Source organism: Phoenix dactylifera, chromosome 6 (assembly GCF_009389715.1).
Source record: "Phoenix dactylifera cultivar Barhee BC4 chromosome 6, palm_55x_up_171113_PBpolish2nd_filt_p, whole genome shotgun sequence".
Lineage (NCBI taxonomy): Eukaryota > Viridiplantae > Streptophyta > Magnoliopsida > Arecales > Arecaceae > Phoenix > Phoenix dactylifera.
The window spans coordinates 4,573,730-4,595,092 of record NC_052397.1 but is presented as its reverse complement, the minus strand read 5'-3'; the positions used below and the strand labels follow the sequence as shown (position 1 = coordinate 4,595,092).

At 38.9% G+C, this 21,363-nt stretch overlaps 2 protein-coding genes across 2 annotated transcripts; both read left to right on the top strand.

Moving 5' to 3' along the window:
• The first annotated feature begins 2,199 nt into the window (after window positions 1-2,199).
• LOC103702594 (DNA repair protein RAD51 homolog) lies at window positions 2,200-9,576 on the top strand. The gene is made up of 9 exons (XM_008785088.2): window positions 2,200-2,386; window positions 6,169-6,313; window positions 6,424-6,534; window positions 6,659-6,750; window positions 7,123-7,217; window positions 7,298-7,411; window positions 8,500-8,629; window positions 8,897-9,018; window positions 9,111-9,576. Exons 1-9 carry the CDS (start codon window positions 2,291-2,293, stop codon window positions 9,232-9,234), a joined length of 1,029 nt encoding a protein of 342 aa, XP_008783310.1. The 5' UTR covers window positions 2,200-2,290; the 3' UTR covers window positions 9,235-9,576.
• Window positions 9,577-11,798: 2,222 nt separating this feature from the next.
• LOC103702583 lies at window positions 11,799-15,438 on the top strand. The gene is made up of 5 exons (XM_008785077.4): window positions 11,799-12,053; window positions 12,133-12,688; window positions 13,111-13,591; window positions 13,688-13,769; window positions 14,984-15,438. Exons 1-5 carry the CDS (start codon window positions 11,913-11,915, stop codon window positions 15,203-15,205), a joined length of 1,482 nt encoding a protein of 493 aa, XP_008783299.2. The 5' UTR covers window positions 11,799-11,912; the 3' UTR covers window positions 15,206-15,438.
• Window positions 15,439-21,363: the final 5,925 nt, after the last annotated feature.

The window sequence follows — 21,363 nt, the reverse complement described above, 5'->3', positions numbered from 1 at the left end:
AACTATACCTAAGTTATAAGATAATATCAATATATAAATGTATAGGTAAGCTTATCATGTTGCACTATAAATTTATATTACTAAACCATAGTGAAGAAAGGGAAGACAAATCAGATCAAAAACAAAAAAAAAAGGAAGGAAAATGTGAGAGAGAAAGGACCATGTCATGCACATAACTTATTTTAGCATCACCTTTCTATCTATTAGAAATCCAACCGGGATTGATCAAATCTATATTTCTTTGCACACTACACCATCCACTCTTAATTTATCATGGGCTTAGTGCAATCATAATTCAAACTTGACCTGGACCTACTCGTCCAAATGCAACTCAAACTCAATCTTGAGATGGTTAAATTTTGGCCACTTGAGTCGTGGGTAAACTACCCCCAATATGAGTTTGGGTCGAGGCTCCTCAACTTATTGGAGCATGGAAATATAAATAGAAACTAACATAATATAATTCCAAAAACAAATTACTTGAGCCATTGGATTGGTTGATCAAATGACTCGTATCTTAGATAACAAAATAAAGATTGAGAAGGGTGGGATATGCAATGAAAACGAACCTTGATCCTTAAATCTTAAATCCTAAACCTTTTAAATAATGGCTTAATTTGTCCATCATGCGATAAAAATGAGGTAGGTCCAAATTGGCTGGCTTGACCCTAATTCGACTTCAGGCTAGATGTTTTGGACCTACTAGCATGTTGGATCAAACTAGATCCAAATGTATAGGGACTTGACATATAGAGCTACAAATAGGCCGAGTCAATTTGCAACTTGACCTCGTTAAACCCGACTAAATTCATTTTTGAAGACCCATGGATTGAGTAGGGGTCAAATATTGGACTTGTTTTTAAAAATCGGGTTGTAATTTTTTGGCTTGAGCCAACCTAATTTGACTTGCACTTAAAAAAAAATCCGTTTTAAGTTAGTATTTTTAATATTATATTATTTTATGTTTAATCATAATTTTTATATATTTAGTTGTAAAAAGAATAGTTAAATGCCCGTTTGAATTACAAACTTGACTCAAAATGATCCCAACTAAAACTTGAGCATTTTGGATTGTGTACAAAGCGTACTTGACTTTGACGCAATGCGATGACCTACTAAGTCTAAATTTTTTTCATAAGTCTGATCTGACCCAACCAGTTTAGCCAATGAGTTGGATCCGAGTCAAAAAAAAATCAGGATTGAATTCAAGTTGAATTAGGATCAAGCATGCCCTAGACTCATCCGATCTATTTGCAACTGTATGGTCTTGACCTAATTCGTTACCATCCATGCAGATCCAAATCAAAAGAATAAAAAGTGGCATATTTTGTTTCCTGCTAATCTGATAACAATAGTGATGCGGGATTTGCACCCTGTCACCAGCAGAGCCCACACACCAGCCGAGCAGCAGAAGAGAGAGTGTCCCCCAGAAGGTATTGTCCGCTTTGGGTCCGATTCGAGGGTCGAGCATACCCGGAGCCCTCCTCACGGTTTTGCCCCACAAAAAGGCGCCTCCTAAGGGAAGGGTGATTGAGCCCCCCATTATATGGCACAAACCTTCCCGCTACACGGCCGATGTGGGACTAAATTCGGGGAACCCCCCGTAACACAGCCCCCCCAGCGGGGAGGTCCTGTGCCCGGGTCGGCTCCTTGCTGGATAGGCGGAGGGCCGAGGCCCTTCCTCTAGCGCCATCTGATGCGGGATTTGCACCCCGTCACCAGCAGAGCCCACACACCAGCCGAGCAGCAGAGGAGAGAGTGTCCCCCAGAAGGTATTGTTCGCTTTGGGTCCGATTCGGGGGTCGAGTGTACCCGGAGCCCTCCTCACGGCGCCTCACGGTTTTGCCCCACAAAAGGCGCCTCCTAAGAGAAGGGTGATTGAGCCCCCCATTATATGGCACAGACCTTTCCGCTACACGGCCGATGTGGGACTAAATTCGGGGAACCCCCCGTAACAAATAGTATCCTCCTCACCATAAAATGAGTCTATGCCTCTATGGAACGTATTGGAGGGAAAAAAGCTGGGATATTATGTTTGGGAAGTTTGAAGAAATGGGCCAAATACCCACCAAAAAAAATAGAAATGGGCCGAATGCCCAGCAAAAAAATAGAAATGGGCCAAATGGCTGTAGCTTCCGCGAGAAGCCTTATCTATATAATTCACCCACGTTTGACTGCTCATTTCGTAGATCAGGCTGGGTGTGGGATTTTAGCGCCCTAAAATTGTTCGAATCCCTGTTCTCCCTCCTCCTGCTTCTCTCTCCTCTCCCTTCTTGATCTGTCCGCAGCCATGGCGGCGCAGCAGCAGAGACACCAGAAAATGGCGGAGCAACAGCAGGAGATGGAAGACATGCAGCACGGTCCCTTCCCAGTCGAACAGCTCCAGGTATCTCTCCTCAAGAACCCATCCGTCCTTTCACTAAAACCCTGGTTTCCACAACAAAACCCTAGATTTCTACTCCAATGCTGCCAGATCCTATCAAGATTGCACCTTTCTTAGATTTTGATCTCCGTCGCTGCTCGCAGGCGGACGGGGATCTCCCAATTTGCCTCTTGATCAGTTCTTTAACTCTATTCTGAACGAAATTTTCCTTCCATAGGATCAAGATTCAATCTTTATATGCCATACTTCCCACCATTCATCTCATGATAATGGGAATAATCCGTTTTCGCGACCGGGTTGGGTTCTTTTCCCTCTATTTCGTCGGAAAAATCGTATCTTGTGAAGAGAATGTCTCAGGGCTTTGGTCTATATTTGCTGCAGGCATCTTGATTATATGCATATCTTTTCTCTTATTTACAGTACGGTAATGCGAAAATGATTTCGCTATAGCTTTCCGCTCATTATAATGGTTATCTTTTATATCGAGTCTGCTATAACAAAGAGTTTCAAAAACCGAAGGATCTTGATGGGTTTTGATGGGTTTCATCCGATTCTTTATGGCTGCCTTGGGTTTCTCTCTTTCTGTCCCGATAGTCTTCTTTCCCCATTTTCTGGACTCCTCTTTTTGTGCGACCGTTACATTCTTGATTTGATGAATACATAAAATTCTTGCACCAATCAATTGCATTGGGACAAATAATTACGGCTGTTTCTTTTCTTTAATGTCTTTTCGCATTTCACCTGTCTTGTTTTGTGCTGTGTATGAAACTATGAATGGGTTGGCCTAATTTGTTGCACGTAGAATGGCTTTTAGCCTGCCCAAGAGGCAACCAGTAACCTTGAAATGGCTTGTCAAAAATTCTTGCTAGTTGCATGGGATGTTGCTATTAAACTTGAAATACGGTTTTCTTATTCCAAGTATTTGTTGATCTATGAATATGGTTCGGACTAGTCTAACCATTTAAGAATTTTTTTATGGTCAACTGTATTGTTGCATAATCAGAGGCTTCATTGAATTATTGAACCGTCTCCGTTTATTTGTGAATTTTAAGCAGTAACTGTACCGTATTTTGTTATTTTTTAATGTAAAAATGCTGTCTATTATTCCTGATAATTGCAATATCTTTCTATATTTACACATATTCCTGACCCGTCCCACCTGCCTTCTCAATTTTTGTTATCCTCTGATGTTTTCTGGACTTCATCTTAAGTTTCTGCAAAATTTAAAGATTTCGCTTGGTTGATCCTGTTTTTCAAATTTGAATTGAGCAATATGACTTGGACATGTGCCCATTTCTCAAGCTCTTCTGATTGTTTGGCATGCCAAATTCCGAGTATTCTGATATGGTATGCATCAGGAAAAGTTCATATTCATTTCGAAAAAAGAAACGCACAGTAGAATAGCTATGCATTTAGGGCTCGTTCGGTTTGCAACGAGCTCTATGTAGCAGGGATTGTTGTTTGGATTGCAGCAACTGCAGTTATATGCTGTTATTTGGTTGCATATGTAGCTGGTAACGTAATTCAAAGTGTAGCATAGCATTTTGTCGATTGCAAGAGACTAATAATAATATCTGTTGCGGGGCTTCACCCCGGCAACAACCCGCACACCGGTCGAGCAGAGAAAGCGACTGCATCCCTCCCGAGGTATTATCCGCTCTGGGATTGCCAACGGCACACCAGGGGGGCCGCGGAGGTACTGTCCCTGGACCGTACGGCGCGGGAGTCCGCGGAGGTACTGCCCCTACTCTCACGGTTTTGCCCTTCAAAAGGCGCCTCGTGAGGAAATGTTTTAGGCCTCCTCATTATAAGGCACAGACCTTTCCGCTGATTAGCCGATGTGGGACTAAAGTTTGGAACCCCATCCCACAACACAGCCCCCCCAGCGGGAAGGTCTGTGCGCGGCCGGGGCCCTCCTTCTAGCGCCATCTGTTGCGGGGTTTCACCCCGGCAACAGCCCGCACACCGGCCGAGCAGGGAAAGCGACTGCGTCCCTTCCGAGGTATTGTCCGCTCTGGGATTGCCGATGGCACGCCAGGGGGGCCGCGGAGGTACTGCCCCTACCCTCACGGTTTTGCCCTTCAAAAGGCGCCTCGTGAGGAAAGGTTTTAGGCCTCCTCATTATAAGGCACAGACCTTTCCGCTGATTAGCCGATGTGGGACTAAAGTTCGGAACCCCATCCCACAACACAGCAGTACTGCCTCTACCCTCACGGTTTTACCCTTCAAAAGGCGCCTCGTGAGGAAAGGTTTTTTAGGCCTCCTCATTATAAGGCACAGATCTTTCCGCTGATTAGCCGATGTGGGACTAAAGTTCGGAACCCTATCCCACAACACAGCCCCCCCAGCGGGAAGGTCTGTGTGCGGCCGGGTCCCTTCCTCTAGTGCCATCTGTTACGGGGTTTCACCCCGGCAACAGCCCGCACACCAGCCGAGCAGGGAAAGCGATTGCGTCCCTCCCGAGGTATTGTCCGCTCTGGGATTGCCGACGGCACGCCAGGGGGGCCGCGGAGGTACTGCCCCTGGACCGTACGGCGCGGGGGTCCGCAGAGGTACTGCCCCTACCCTCACGGTTTTGCCCTTCAAAAGGCGCCTCGTGAGGAAAGGTTTTTTAGGCCTCCTCATTATAAGGCACAGACCTTTCCGCTGATTAGCCGATGTGGGACTAAAGTTCAGAACCCCATCCCACAACAATACCTAAATCATGCAACTCTATCATTGTTAATTTAGCCTTGATCTGCAACTTTGCAGACGGTCATTTTGGCGACAGGTTCTGCATTTATAGGGCACTCAGCAAGTTCAGTTACATGGTTACTTCTCTAACCTTTTGTAACGGCTGCTGGTATGGGGGCTACTTATAATCAAAGACAGTATATATGTACATAAATCGCCTTACATTAAGCTGTTCCTATAACCGACATAGAAATATCATCTTCAGTAAATCTATGACCAAGTTATTTAGTAACCATACTGAATATTTCAGCCAATGCAAATAAAAAGGGTAGCCTTGTGCACAGGACTCCTACCATTGCAGGGTCTAGAGAGGGTTAGATGCATGTAGCCTTACCCCAGTTTGCGGAGAGGCAGTTTCCGTGTTTGGAATTCATGACATCTAGATTACAATAGAGCAACCTTATCTTTGCACCAGGCTCACCCTTATTTCAGCTAACGCAAATATTTTCTGTTATTATGCAATTAAACATACTATTTTTTAGGCATCAAACAATGTCATAATCTGGTTAGCATTAAGAAATATTATATGATGTATCAGAGGTTACACTAGCTTAAATAGATATCAAAGCCCAAGTTCTTCCTGCAAAGATAAAAGCCATTTAAATTTTGATGCTAGATACATGGTACTAGAATTCTTCTATTACAGTGTAATTCTATTATTGTTTTACATTGTAAGAATAGGATAACCCCCATTCCTGTCCTGCTGCAGGTATGCTTCATGAGTCCATCTTCTACCCATCTGAGTAGTCTTCTTGTAATCCTCATGTTCTGGAAACAATAGGAGAAACCTGTCTTGCCTCATATGGACCATTCATATATCAGGATTCTAGGAATAACATAGCCATAGATCAATCTTATCCTGAGGATCTGGAATGGAAAAGTCTCAAGCTGCATTTGTTTGTGATGTTGATTGTGGTGTTTGCAGTCTCACTCATTCCAAATGTTCATGCCATATGAAGATTGTTCCTGATGATTGAAAATTGGTCATTGTTTTGTATTTTGGCCCCTATTGGTGGCTATATTTATTCATCTTATCATTATGTATTAACTAGGCATCTGGGATAGCTGCCCTTGATGTAAAAAAGCTGAAGGATGCTGGCCTGTGTACTGTGGAATCTGTTGCATATTCACCAAGGAAAGATCTCTTGCAAATTAAAGGGATTAGTGAGGCAAAAGTTGACAAAATCATTGAAGCAGGTATACCATCATTCTCTTCCATGTTATTGTTTTTTAATTGCATGATTTTGTCTTACAGATGAGTTACATCATCAATAAAAATGAAATAATTGTGGGTCGTGTTTTGACAGCTTCAAAGCTGGTTCCCTTGGGCTTTACCAGTGCTAGCCAGCTTCATGCGCAAAGGCTTGAAATCATTCAAATCACATCTGGCTCAAGAGAGCTCGATAAGATCTTGGAGGGTAATTTTTATTAGTGATAAATTCTAGAGTTCTTCTATGGGAAAGAGTAGCTCAAGATGTTGATAAATTGTTAGAAATACTACTATGTATTTTTTTTTAAACTTAAACAGTCATCTGTGAACAGGAGGAATTGAAACAGGCTCCATTACTGAAATATATGGTGAATTTCGCTCTGGAAAGACCCAGTTGTGCCACACTCTTTGTGTCACTTGTCAGGTAAGAGGTCTTCCCTTGCTAAATATGCTTTCAGTTATATGTGCTCTTCAAATATTATTTTTAAAGTACTCATTCATTTTCCATGCTAACTCTAATTTATCTTAGTTTGTGTGCTGGTATCTAATTAAGATATGTAATGTTAGACTCAATAACCTAATCAAAATGTATTAAGATTTAAGAGTCCATGTGTATGAGCCATGGTTAAAGACATGGATGAGAGAGCTTCTTAAAACTTGGATCCATGAATTTTTTTCCTTTTGTTCTTTAGATGCTATTTTTCCAAACTGGTGTTTTAATCATTCTCTGTGTGTGTGTGTGTGTCTGTATTTGTCTGAGAATATATGTTCTAATATTGTCAATTTTATATTTCAGCTTCCATTGGATCAAGGTGGTGGTGAAGGGAAGGCAATGTATATTGATGCAGAGGGCACCTTCAGGCCACAAAGACTCCTGCAGATTGCAGATAGGTATTGTTGATGTTATTGGAGTAATATAGTCAGTTGTTGATATTGGATTATTAACATGAGTATATGGCCAACATTTGCAGGTTTGGATTGAATGGTGCTGATGTTCTAGAGAATGTAGCTTACGCTAGAGCATATAATACTGATCATCAATCAAGGCTTTTGCTGGAAGCAGCTTCCATGATGGTGGAGACCAGGCAAGTCCATCTCCTGGTCTACTCAATTGTTCTGTTACCTACTTATATATTGCCTTCACGCTTGCATTCCTTTATATCGCCTTCACATACAGCTTTAATAATTAAGGTTCAAACATTCAGTACTAATTTGTAAATCTATTTCACTTGATATGCTTGTAGAGTTTCCTTTTTCATTAAACACCCATGATATTGCTTCCCTTTTTGATGTACTTTCAAATGTTAGATGCCATTTGCACATTTTCCCCTCTTTCTTCCATTCATCAATTTTTTCGACAATAAATAGCTCAGTATGTCATCAAATATGTTATCTAGTATTTAGAAACCATCACATATTTTTCTGAAGGGAATACATAGCTAATCAACTATTATTGAAATAAAAAGGTAAAGACTGTTCCAGAATATTTAATTGAACATACCCATCATGTGCTTACTCTGCATTGTAGAATGAACAGTTTATATGGTTGAACAGTTAAGTTGTAAGATAGTCATCGCATCCAAATTGCTTGGTTCCAAGCCACTTATTTCACTGGAGGATTTTGAGAAGTGAAGTGGTTGTGCAGATAGCAGCCAATAGCTGTCGATAAAGATTAAGATTGCAGAGGTAATATGCTGGATACTATATTTATTCAGATTATGTCAATGCTTTAGATGACTCCTAAGACCATCTGGCAACAATAACCATAAGGAATTTCTAATTGCTAGCCCGCATGTGATATAATCGATTTTTTTTTATATAATTATTATATCACATACAAACATTGTTTCTGCTGTTCATGAATTGGTTTGTGAATTATAAATTGCAGGAATACAGTCATCTTTGAGTCATCTAGATTGAGAAAATTAATTTTTATGTAATATATATATATATATATATATATATATATATATATATATATTATTAGCTCCATATTAGCTAGCTACTGGTTTATCAATTTATCCTATCATATTTGCCTTCTGAATAGTTCGAAGATTCTTATAAGATTCTTATCCTATCATTTCAACCTTGAAAAGTTGTTCCATTTATCTGACCTAAAACATAGCATCTAAAATATTTTTGGATATTACTAATTTGGACTTATGCTTCATAGGTTTGCTCTTATGATAGTGGACAGTGCTACAGCTCTTTACAGAACAGATTTTTCTGGAAGGGGAGAGCTGTCAGCGAGACAAATGCATCTGGCAAAGTTTCTGAGGAGCCTTCAGAAGATGGCAGACGAGGTAATAGTCATAAGTTTTTTTTTCCGGTTTTTCCTTTTTTTTTGGCCCCCAGGGGGGTTTGTGGTGGGAGGGGGATCATTTTTCCAATTCAAGGCTCAAGCAAACTAAGTGGTAGGTAGAGAATTGTGTAATCTCAAAATTAACAATAAGGTTAGATATCAAGGCAGAATGTATCATCAGCCCTAGTATATTAAATGGACTCACTTGCAGGAGCAACTTATTTTATTTCTGGATGTTCATTTGCATTAATTTTATTTCTGGATGTAGTTTGGTGTTGCGGTAGTTATTACCAATCAAGTTGTTGCTCAAGTAGATGGTTCTGCTTTCTTTGCTGGGCCGCAAATCAAACCTATTGGTGGGAACATCATGGCACATGCTTCTACAACAAGGTCCTTTACTGAGATGAATTCATGATCTTTCTCCCTTGTACCTTCTATCTTGTGTGTTCCTTAGTTCTTTGTTGTTTTGTCATATATGCCAGGCTTTCTCTTCGCAAAGGAAGGGGAGAGGAGCGCATTTGTAAAGTAATAAGTTCACCATGTTTGGCTGAAGCTGAAGCACGATTCCAGATTTCTTCTGAAGGTGTTACAGATGTAAAGGATTGATCGGTGCAAGAGTCATCTTATCCATATCTCACTGGACTCATCGAATTCAATGCATGCTAATGCACATATCTATTTTGGGCCTGTTGCTTGGTTGGCCAACCAGCAGCAGCTTAAATTCATTCAACCCTGTCCCGAATGCAAAAAGCCTGTAAATGTGGAAGTACTGGGTGAGCCCTTCATAGGTTGATATGAATATCTATGACATTTGGCTGTAATTTTTGTATGAATAGCTTTGATGCCTTCTGCTTTTTTGTAGTGTAAAATGTACTTGCCTCCCTGTTGTAATATTCATGTTGATGAGAAGGCTAATCCTCCATGAGTTGTTATTGCATGTTGATGCTATATTTGGCCTCATTGCAGGTATTTAGCTTAAGAATTGTGTTGAATTTGATGAATGATGGATTTTGGAATTTGATTTTAGTAATATTCATATTCTAAACAAATACTATTCTGGTGGAAGATGCCGCACACATCTTGAGCCTATTGGGCTTTCCAAAGGAGTCATTTGTATCTTGGGACTCATTTGGTCCGTTGTGTGTGTGTGTGGACGCGTGCTTGAGTGCGTGTTGGGGGGGGGGGGGGGGGGGAGTTGATGATTTCTATGTTTCATGAAAAAAAAATTCATAAAGAATATGAGAAAGCTATTTTTCTACTAGTTGAAAATTAGGATATTTTTTTTTCAAAATTATTTTTACGCTATCAAAATCTCTGAATAATAATTTTTTTTCTTTATTAAGAGCATAATAGATATTTCACATAATGTTTTTTAAAAAGTAAATTTTCAACCAAACATAAGCCACTCTAAAATAGTCAATCAAATATGTCAAAATTATTTTTCCAAGCATCACATTCTTAGGAATTAAGTTCTTTGGAAAAATATTCCATTTTTTTTTTTCACAAATCAAATGAGTTTTTAGATTGTCCCTACCTTATAGACAGCATAGCTTATTGCCATGAACTATAGCGTTGCTTCGTACGCACAACCTAAATTCCAGCACAATCTACCCCTCTTCCAATACCAATCGTAGATTTAGATGGTATGGAGGGACTAGAGTCCTTTGCATTGTGTAGTTTGAACCATAAAGTGTTGTGATAGCCATCAGAAGATAGATGGTCATCAATAGCAATGTATCATGTATAACATATAAAGTTGTGTTGTTTGATAGCCATTTATTTTGTGACGGTGGTCATGCTGCATACTGCATAGTTTTTTTTTTTTTTTTTTTTGATGCAAACCATGAGCCGCAGAGAACCCGTACTTGCTATTTTTTGATTTTTTTTGGGACAAAGCTCCACCGTACTCTATATTTCTTCCCGGGAGGAAACTGCAGTCCAACGCTCAACTGTTCATACAATATCTTTTTTACTGGTGCACAAATAAGTTAAAAGACCGCACTTGAGTTCATGTTGTGTTACTGGCTATGATTGTGACTTCCTAGATTTCCAATAATCTCATTACGCTCAGGAACCATAAAAGAGACGCCTCACTTAGATATGCAAAAATTGCATAATGCCTCACTTATAATTAATTTTTGTGTGGCGGGAATGGAAGTGATAGCTCGAATTATTGATACTCTGATTTCGAGGACAGAGCTGGGGGCGGCTTGAATGAGCCTGTCCTATGCACGGCGGGTGCTTCGGACGGGTTCTATTTTTCTGGAGAGTGATTCGGCCACGGTGATTAGCTGGATCCGCAGGGACCCGAGTAGTCATGGAGGTGCTCATCCCCAGCTCCGCAATGTTTGGATGATAGTGAGGGAGGATGTTATATTTCAGACTATGCATATATATCGTGAGGCTAATGGGACGGTCGACTGAGTGGCGACATATGTAGCGAGCCACTCAGGAGGCATCCTATGGGTTGGGAAGAGGGAGATACCTGGAGCACTTCAGAACTTTTTGTATTTCGATTTTATTGGATTTATTCATATTCGTGGTGTAGGAAATGTCTGTTTTAGCGTGAAAAAAAGAAATCGAAAGCGATAGCTCATTGGTTAGACTCTCTACACCATTATACGGTGAAATATGGAAGCAGGCTCCCTGTAACTAGATAAACTCCAATTCAGAAAGGACGTTATATCTGGCTTCGGTTGTCACATCCTAAGTCGAAAGGGGAAAACTTAGCAGACAGTCCCGGCCACTGCCATCCTGGACCTTGCGAGCACATTGAACATCTCACTCATGGACTTTGAGAGGATTTAGTGGATTAAATAAAGTTGCTTCCTTCGATAAACAATATTGGAAACCACTTCGTCTTCGTGTCAACTCACAGGGCAAACTCCAAAGCACTGATCCAAAAGACCGGGTCACAGGAACCATGTTCGTTACGTGAGTTCACATTACATTACTCTTTTCTATATCTGTGCAGAGTGATATTGATTACTACCCTTCTCTCATCGCTTGCATGATTATATTATGGAAAACGCCTCGTGTGCCCGTACCTCCCAAAGGTTCCCTCTTTGATCTAAGCTCTTGTTCACCTCGCTGCTGCTTCTATAGTTCTGTCAGCTCCACAGAAGCAATCCATTTCCACTACACTTTTAAAGGTGCTTTCTCAATGCCTTCGACCACCTGGCTCACAATTCAGAAGCAGCTGTTACTGTTCAAAGCCTGGCATTTTCCCAGGGGAAAAGACAGGGGGAGGGAGGTAGGAAGGAACTAAGCTTTTACCTGAAAGCATGATTCAACTCAGGAAGGCAGGTGAAGAAACCAGAGATTCCTCCAGCCCTAAATCAGTAGTCACCTCTATCCTCTCCCCCATGGACCTCAAGACCAGAACATACCTGCAAGCTTCATCCGTTTTCCCATCTAACAAGACGGTAAAGGTCTCACCTTTTCTCTCTTCAGCTTGTTCTAAAGGAACTAGCTAATTGATTCTCTTAAAAAAAAATTTCTCAGGATTCTCTTGAAGGTGACTCGAGCTTTTACTGTACCAGCAAAGAGAATCCTTTTGCAGACACCTTCTCTGATCCTCTCTGCAAGCTCAACCTTAAGGAGACCTCAGAATTTGTGAAGGCCTTCCCAGTGACTTCCAAGAGCGGCAGTGATTGCAGAGGCTTCCTTGAGGTCTCAGCTCAGAGGAGGAGAGAGGGGGTGAGCTCAGTGGGGCAGAGAAGATTGGAGACTCCTTCCACTCCTGGGAGGCCAGTCTTCAGCTTTAGTCCTGGTTACCTCTCCAGGAAAAGCATTCCTTCCAAGTGGGATGATGCAGAGAAGTGGTTGATCAATAGCTCCTGCCATGAATCGCCTGCCCATGAGTTAAAGCCATCAGAACCATCAAGAGTTTCCAGGCAAAATGATGTCTTTCTGCAGAAAGGTGATGCCTTTTCTGGGAAGGCGAGGCTTAGCGAGGAGAAGGCCCCGAGTGCCCCTGTCTCAAACATTTATGGGACAGTGATGCCTCTGGATCCAAATGTAGCTTTCCATGGAGCCTCATCCGATGTGCTTTTGAAAGGTCGATACCAATAAACTTTGCTTTTCCAACTCTTAGCTTTACTTAATTGCATATATATATATTTTTTCTTTTTGGCCAATGGAGCTCTAAACTTTGTATTTAGTTCTACATGATTTCTTATAAAGAATGGAATCCTTGTTCTTAATTTCCCCCTTTTCCACCTCTCTCATCGCTGACTTTTCATATTCTTCTTTGCTAATGGGATTAATGAAAATGTGCTGCGAATTTTGTACAACTATGTCATCTCACCTCTTTACCATTATTTGCACCATCTTTTCTCATAGAGTTGGTTGTAGGACAAAATGCTGAAAGCTTCTATAGCTATCTCAAGTTGTTTGTTTTACTTAAATTTTTTTATTTTTGCTCAGTTGATCCTTTGATCCCCCATGGTTTTTGTAACCTTCTGCAAAATTCCATTGCAGATAAGTTTACGGACAACGTGGAACCGATCTTCCCCAATTTTCGGTACTCGGAGCCCACTAAAGAAAGCTTTCTTTTCTGTGAAACCATGAAGGATGTGGCGACTGAAGTAGTTCCTGAGGTTCGTCGGAGAGATGCTGGAACCGAGATGACTCCTCCAGGTAGCTCGACCACATCGAGATGCCAAACTCCTATTAAGAGCTACTCACCAGCAAGACACAACACTCCAGCTAACAGGTCTGGCCCTCTGGTGCCTTGTGACACCATCATTAGTATCTCTGAGCTCAAGGACTGCCACTTTGCAAAGCTCGAGCTCAGTGCTCAGTATGATTCCATGGTTGCAACTTGGAGCTCGAGAGAAGAGGAGGAAGAGGAGGTGTCAAGGAGCTTAAGGCATTGTGATATAAATGATGGTAGGAAGAGCATTGCTGAATCCAGAGCTTCGACATGGGAAGAGGAGGAAAAGAACAAGAGCTGCTTCAGGTAGATTGCTGAGACAAAATTCAAAAAAATCAAGTTTTAGAATGCAACATTGTATTCTTCTTGTTTTCAAATCCTATTTTCCTTGCCTGATTCCAGATACCAGAGAGAAGAAGCAAAAATTCAGGCCTGGGTAAACCTTCAGCGTGCTAAAGCAGAAGCAGAGTCTAGAAAGTTGGAGGTAACATGATGGAAATCTGTCATTCTTTTAATGACTAAATCTCCAACTGACTTAGATTAGAGTTCTAACAATTTAAAGTTTCCCTCTTTGCATAGAGACTATCTTTTGACTTAAAATAATTATTAATGCATAGAGACAAATCTTGTCACGCTCCAAATCTACCACCCGGTTTGACGGACACGGCCGCACATTCCATAGAGTATAGCTCTTCAGGTGGCAGGTTCGGAGCGTGGCAAATCTCATCAACTTCAACATTTTATATTATTTGCTTAGCGACTAAAATACTTTTGAAGTATGCTTAGTGTCACCGAATTATTAGTGACTAATAAGCCAGCGGTTTCTTTACATTTGATCATGGACCTTTCCTCCCAGGATGAAATTTGAATATGGAATTGGACAAAATAGGTGTTGTTTTGTCTATTCTACAAGGACATAAATCTCCATGCCGTTCTATTTGAATAGTGAAAGTACAGGATGGATGTCTGCCTGTAGCTTTGAATTATTTTTGAGAGCTGGAAACCATGTTGGTTTTTTTATCTTCCTCGAGCCCCTACCTCTCTCTCTATGCTCTCTCCCCCTTGTCCCCTTGTTTGCTTTTGCCTCCATTTCCCTCCAGCTCGCATGTAGTTATTAAAACTCTCTCCAGTTTCCTTCAGATTAATACTATCCCCTTTTAATAAAACATTATATTTGAATTGTTGTTCTCCAAAAATCAATGAGGTTTTTTTGGTGATACTAATCCATGGGAAGGGTCTTGGTATGAGAATATCACATATGCTTCTCTGGCAGGACTCAGTCTCCTGTTGCCTTTACTTTCCTTAAGAACAGCATAAACCTCTGCTTCAGATTTCCCCCCCTATCCACTGAAGTCATGTATTGCTTTCTGGATCCAACTACTAGCAAGTCTTGTGCTTTCCTTCCTCCATGGTGTGGCTCAGTGTAGTGTATCAAGCTGGTGAATAAAATCAAATAATATGTCTGTAATGGTAGGCATGTTCATATGACAGATGCCCATGGTAGAATGGAAAGAAAAAAAAAAAAAAAGAAAAAGATTGTCGACCTCGTTGCGCTAGGAATATGGCAAAGTGATGGTAACCAATCTTGCCTTTTCTTTTATACTGGGTGGTCCACAGACACCAATGATTTCTCATTGATACACTGTACAGTTGGATCCTACGTATCCTGGAGTACTAATTGTTTGTTTATGTCTGTAGGTGAAGATACAGAAGATGAGATCTACTTTGGAAGAGAACCTGATGAAAAGAATGGCAATTGTTCATAGGAGAGCTGAGGCATGGAGAGCAGCAGCCCAGCTGCAGCACTCGCAGCAGTTACAAAGAGCCTCCGGGCAAGCAAAGAAGATGAAGTCACAGCCCAGCTCTCGTTTCTCCTGCCACACCTCCTGTGGCTGTTTTCCCTGCAACAACTCCCTCTAAGGCAAACAGAGCAAACTATTTCTTCTCTCCCAAAAGCCAGGAAGGGGACCCCTTCTTTTCCCCAGCTGTCTCCAGAGCCCAAGAAGGTAGCAAAAGGATCCAAGTCACGACTACCGTTTAGCTTCTTTCTTGTTTTTATTCAATATGTGCTTTTTAAGCCTGATGAGGAAAACAGGATTGATATAAGTTTTAGCAATCACAACCAAAGGTGTTGCTATTTCAACTGGCAACGACATTCCACTGACAAAGAGAGTGGCAAGGGGACATGCTGTGGTAGACCTTATTATTTTGATGAGCTAAATTTCTTTCATTGTGATTGAAATCATTAGGCCAGGCAAGAATGTACAAAATTAGATCCACTTTGGTAGTTTGTACAGTGTGATAAGCAACACAAGGTTGTGTTGTGTGACCAGGCATTTGGTTTCTTCCTGTCAGCAAAGGAAAACGGCTCTAAGCTTCTTTCTGTATCTAATGAAACTAAATTTGCACACAGGGCTTTGTCACGCTTAGGAAGTTTTCAGTTCGCATTGTTCTAGGAAATGTCGGTCTTTAGGTTTTTGGCCATCTAAATTAACAGTACTTGACTTAATAGCTAATAGGATACTAATATATCAGCTGAAATTCTACTCTTTCTTTAGCCATCTTATGCATTATTTTTTTTAACTACTAAACATTATAATGTAATGTTTATCAAGTCTAGGTTTTACTATGTGAGTCGCTATCTCATACCTCAATTAGTATAACATCAGATCGATCTCAGGATGGGATATTTCGGTTCTTTTTCATCATTGCATTTTGGCTGAGATAGACCATTGTTATAGTTCTCTTGGATGCTGGTTCCCCAAAAAGAATTGAGATAATGGCCTTTAAAATGTTTTAGACTGCATTCGGTAGAGGGGATAACTTTTGGAGTGTTATAGATCTGCTGTACATGGAATAGTCTATTCCATAGAGTAAGTTACTTTTTATAGCTTTTGGTTAGAGAAATAAGCGGAGGAATAAATGAGTGTATTATTTGAATTTTATCACGAGGACAAAACTGCTATTCCACTCTTTGGGGTGTTTAAAGAGTAGATTGGGATCGTATAACACAAAACGAGAGAGAGAGAGAGAGAGATAGAACAGACAGGGATAAAATTGTAATAGGAAAGGATAAATTCCCCCCTATAAATGGGGGTTTATCTGCCAGAGTGGGGAATTATCCCATCCCATCAAACACCTTGAAAGGCCATGGAATAGCCTTATTCAAATAAGGCCAGTTATTTGAATAATTCTATTCCACCAGAATGGCGAAATAGAATTATTCCATGGAATGTGGGAACTTACCTCTGGCATTATATTTTTGCCTCTATCCATATTTTAAACATATGAAAAAAAATGAAAGGATAATATTTTTTTGTGATAAAATTAGAATAATCATGAAAACTGATACACTTATCTATTTATCTACTTATACCTCCAACCAAATATCAAAAAGTAATTTATTCCATGGCATAGACTATCCCGTCTATAGTAAAAGAGATAACATTTGAAAACTAATCCCTCTTAGATTGTATTTGGACGAACCATTTTCTAGATAAGTTTACTACCTACCATTAATGCTATCTTGCAAAAAGTGAACGGAGGAAATCAAAGATTGTACACCTCTTAACTCTTAAGTAGCTAACCGAGGAGTATACTTATTCTACATTGGATTGGAACTTACCACCTACCGTCAATGCCAAGTTTGCAAAAAATCAAAGATGATAGGAAAGAAACGTTTAAAAATACTACCCCAGGCACAAGCAGTAGCGAAATAAAGACTGAAGGGTTGTTTATTCCCTGAAATAATTTTAACCTAGTTATCTATCTTTCTATCCTGCTGATTGAATAAATTATTATTATTATTTTTTTTATACAATGTTTAAGTTCGACTGCTAAGCACTTGCTGTGACACACAAACCACTGACAATTCTTTTGGAGTGGTGTGGAGCTTTGCATTATAATATATGGTGATTTCAACTCCTTTTTCAAATAATATTATATTACAATTAATTATTTAATTTAATTAAATGGATATTTTTTCTGTCTTTTTGATTGACTGTTATTTTGCTCATCTCTAGTGATTAGACATTTCATCCCCCGTCCTCCATTTTAACTAAAATACTGAAAGGTGGTACTCGGAGTGATCTTCTCTAACATGTTTTTTTTAGTTATATTTATTTTGTAATATATATAAAATATGTATCACCATGTATAAAAAATGTGGACTGTAACTAAAAAATATATTTAATCATATAAAAGGAACTAAATTTAAATTAAGTAGTTATATAAGAATTAATCTTTTAGGACCACCAAGCAAGGGGGTAGTTTTACCAAGCTCTCTCAACTTGTGTGCTCCCTTTGACTGAAGAAACTTGAGGTCTCATTTTTGTATAAATTTATAGTTGTCACGGTTCACAAGGAGAAGCTGGGGAGAGAGAGAGAGAGAGTTTATTTAATTAAAATTAAAATTTGAAAGATAGATTTTAGGAGAGGATGGGCAGAGTCCCATATGGGTTGGATTGTTCGGCTGGCCTTTGGCTGCAGATTGCAGAAGGCTCGGCTGCTGTGCAATTAGTAAATAAACAATAATAATAAAATTATAGAACAGCCACTAAAATTTTCTAAAATTACAGATCTGATTTCTTTTTTCACATTTTCAATGTTACTATATTTTTATGGAAACATTCAAATCAATTATGTTATTAATTTTATCAGTTAGCTTTTGTTAGCTGTATAAGAGTTGTATTATTAACCATATATGTGGGCTATGATACTATTTAAAGTGTGGAATAAAGATCGTATTTTTCTCTCTCCGTGTCTCTCTTTTTTCTCCCTCTACGCTTAACAGCTTTAACTAAATGATTAACCATGCATAGAAAACTTTCAATGTCATAAAATACCCTCTAAAACCTTAAAATTCAGTCTAATCTTTCTCCCATGCTCTTTCCTCCCGTCCATCTTAAATAGCATATCATTTTATGCTGGATTTTGCCATATTCTCTATTCAAAAATCAACATTTCTTTTCTACTCCAACACAAAAATTGGGTAGTTAAAATCTTCTTGATCTTGGTTGTTGGTTTTTATCAGATTTTCACTCTTAGACCTTTCCCCTTTAGAATTTGTTATTGTTAATTCTTCCTTTCTATGTTCACTCTCACATATCTTAAATTTAGTTTCTGCCTTTCTTACATAGAAAATAAACTCAGAATAGTTTTCACATTTCACTTTTATATTATAGAGAAATATGAAAGCAGTGTTTTGTCGCTGAAATTTTCTAAAAGAGAGGTAAGGTTAATTTTCTATTTTTTGATGAACTATATAACTCTTTTTTTTTTTTGCATAACTTTAGTTTAGTATATAACGTACCCAGTTTTCAGATATTTATATTGAATTAATATCTCATAGTACTATTTGAACACTAATTATAAATCATGTCATGAATTTGTTTTTTTCATAGAGTTAGTACAAACTATAGCTTCAGACGAGGAAGTACGCAAATGAGGTTGGAGAGAATAGAATGTTTGGAAAAATAAACAATATGAAGCACTAGTAGCTTATAGTGCACATTAATGCACATAATGAGAAGTACTATTGGTGCACATGATGGACAACATTAGTGTATATGATAAGACATATACTGTACATATATAGTATATATTTCTAATAAAAATACAAGCAATAAAATGAAGAGTTTAGTACAATTCATGTCTCATTATCCACTGCTTCAAGTTTCTAGTTTATATAAAAATGGCATAACCTTTAGTAAATTACATCTTTGCTTATTTTAGTTATTTATGATATTGAAAACAAAATATAATGAACATCATATATAACTAACAGAAGCCATATATTTTGCTAAATATTAGATTATTTTCATATAAACTAGAAACTTGAAAAGTAGACTTTGTTTTATTGATTGTATTTTTCACTAATATTATATGCTATATACACTATGTATGCTTGCAGCTCTTGAAGCTCCCACTTGACATCTTCTTTCCAGGTTCATTGGGTGCCCCCTCCCCATAAATTAGTGAAAATTAATTTTGACTGATTGATGTTTCTCAATTTTTGTATTGATGTTGCTTACTGCATGCACTGAACTTGTTCAATGAATCCACTAATATTGCATGTTGCCAGTAATCCATGTTTTCTTTTTTCAATTATTTCATTCACTCTTACCTCATTAAGCACCTCCTTGCTATAAATTGTAGTATATCATTAAAATATTTGATAATTACTCTACAAACAAAATAAAATTCATAACAACTCTACATGGTTCGTAATTGTTGTTCACATAACATTACTTATATACATGATGCATTTCACATTATATTTATAGTATTGTAAATAACTACACTATAAATTGGCATCATATGAATTATATATAATATTTTGAAAACTCAAATTATATACTAACTAAAATTGATATGCAAAAAATTGAAGTTACATAGTTAACGGAAAAATAAAGAAATACATTTCTCTACAATGTAGCTGCGAGAAGAAGGAAGTGGGAATAAGAAATGTTGGGTTGAGTTCATTTTCTCAGCAAAAAAGATATAAAGAAAATTTGTGATAGTTGAGAGTGAATATAGAGAGGAAGAATTGAGAAAAGGAAAAATTAAAGAGGATGGGGAAGAGGGCTTAAGAGAGAAATCATTTTAGAAGGCAATAACTCAGATATAGAAGATACATTTATTGATTTTTTATGGTAGACTAGAGAAAGAGGATGACTTTTGATACTGAAGTCCAGTTCTTTAGGAAAAAATGAATTCCTATTTGAGATGGGATAGGAGAGAAGAAGTGGCAGCATTTATACAATGAAGGAGCTTGTGAGGAGACCAGAGAGGTGGGTCTAGATTTTTGGAATCTGAAATTTTCTATCAAAATATGCTGATGGAAACTAACAGCAGTGATCGATTTGGATGTTTTCTTAAAAATATAATGATTATCAAAAAATAATAGAACTGACTTGCGATTTCAGACTAGTATAGTGCCTGCCCTCCATAAAAAACCAAACAAAAAAAATCAAAAAACAAAACAGGACAGAACCTCAGACCAACACATAGATTAAAGTAATCAGTAGGGCAGCATCTATAGGCCTTCTAGGATGACAAGCCTAGGCTTGGCCTTGGATTGGCCTCTTTGTCCTTTCTTGTCAGTACTTACAGTCTTTCCAACATCTTGTTTTCCGGATCCCGTTAGTTTGCATACATCCAGCTGCCAAATTGCCAGTGCAACAAGCACTGCTCCAAATCTTCCACCTCAGAGACTCAGACTCGATCGGCATCAATAACTTCATCCGTCCGGATGCCAAATGCCACGACGAGGGGACGGGCTGGTCCCCGTTAAATTTGCCTTGTGCCGGGGAGATCTCGAGGACTTTTCTTTGACTCTTTGGGTTTTTTTTCCCCTCCTCTTCTGATGATACGAGGACCTTAGTGTCAAGTTATTGTGCTTGAATTCGAGTTGGTGTCGTTTAATCAAATTAAGTAAGGTAATTGCCATTTTTTAGACTTTAGGATATTGCAAGCTTCATGCGGATGCATACAAGCATGCGCATGGATGCTCGTCGAGCATGCATGTGGAAGCATGTACTTGTGTGTGTTTGTGGACATGCATGATGATATATATAACTAGGTATCCAAATTAATCCAATAGGTTTAAGGATATTGCAGGTTGTATATGTGTGTGCACATGCATGCGCGCGCATGCTCGTTGACCATATACATGCATGCATGAATATTTGCATTTCTGTGCGTGTGAGTGCTAATATAACTAATAGTCTATTATATGAATTGTGTGTAAGAGCGAAAGGGCATGATGGTATAACTAGTTTCCTTCTGGACCCCTTAAAATCAAACAACATTAAAATCCCCTTCTACTAGAAGTTTAGTATCCTTTTAAGTCTTTAAGGAGAAAATTTAATTAAGTTTATTATAGAAATTGACAAGTTGAGAAATACAGATGCTTTTATATAGGGCTGAGATGTTAGGATGGTAGGTGTTATTGAATATAGTGGAACAAAAAAAAAAAAAAAAGTTGAGGTTGAGCAGGAGAAGATCTAGGAAAGAAAGAAAAAGGAGAGGTTTGATGGGATCATATCAAGAAAGATGGAGAATGAATAGTGATTGGA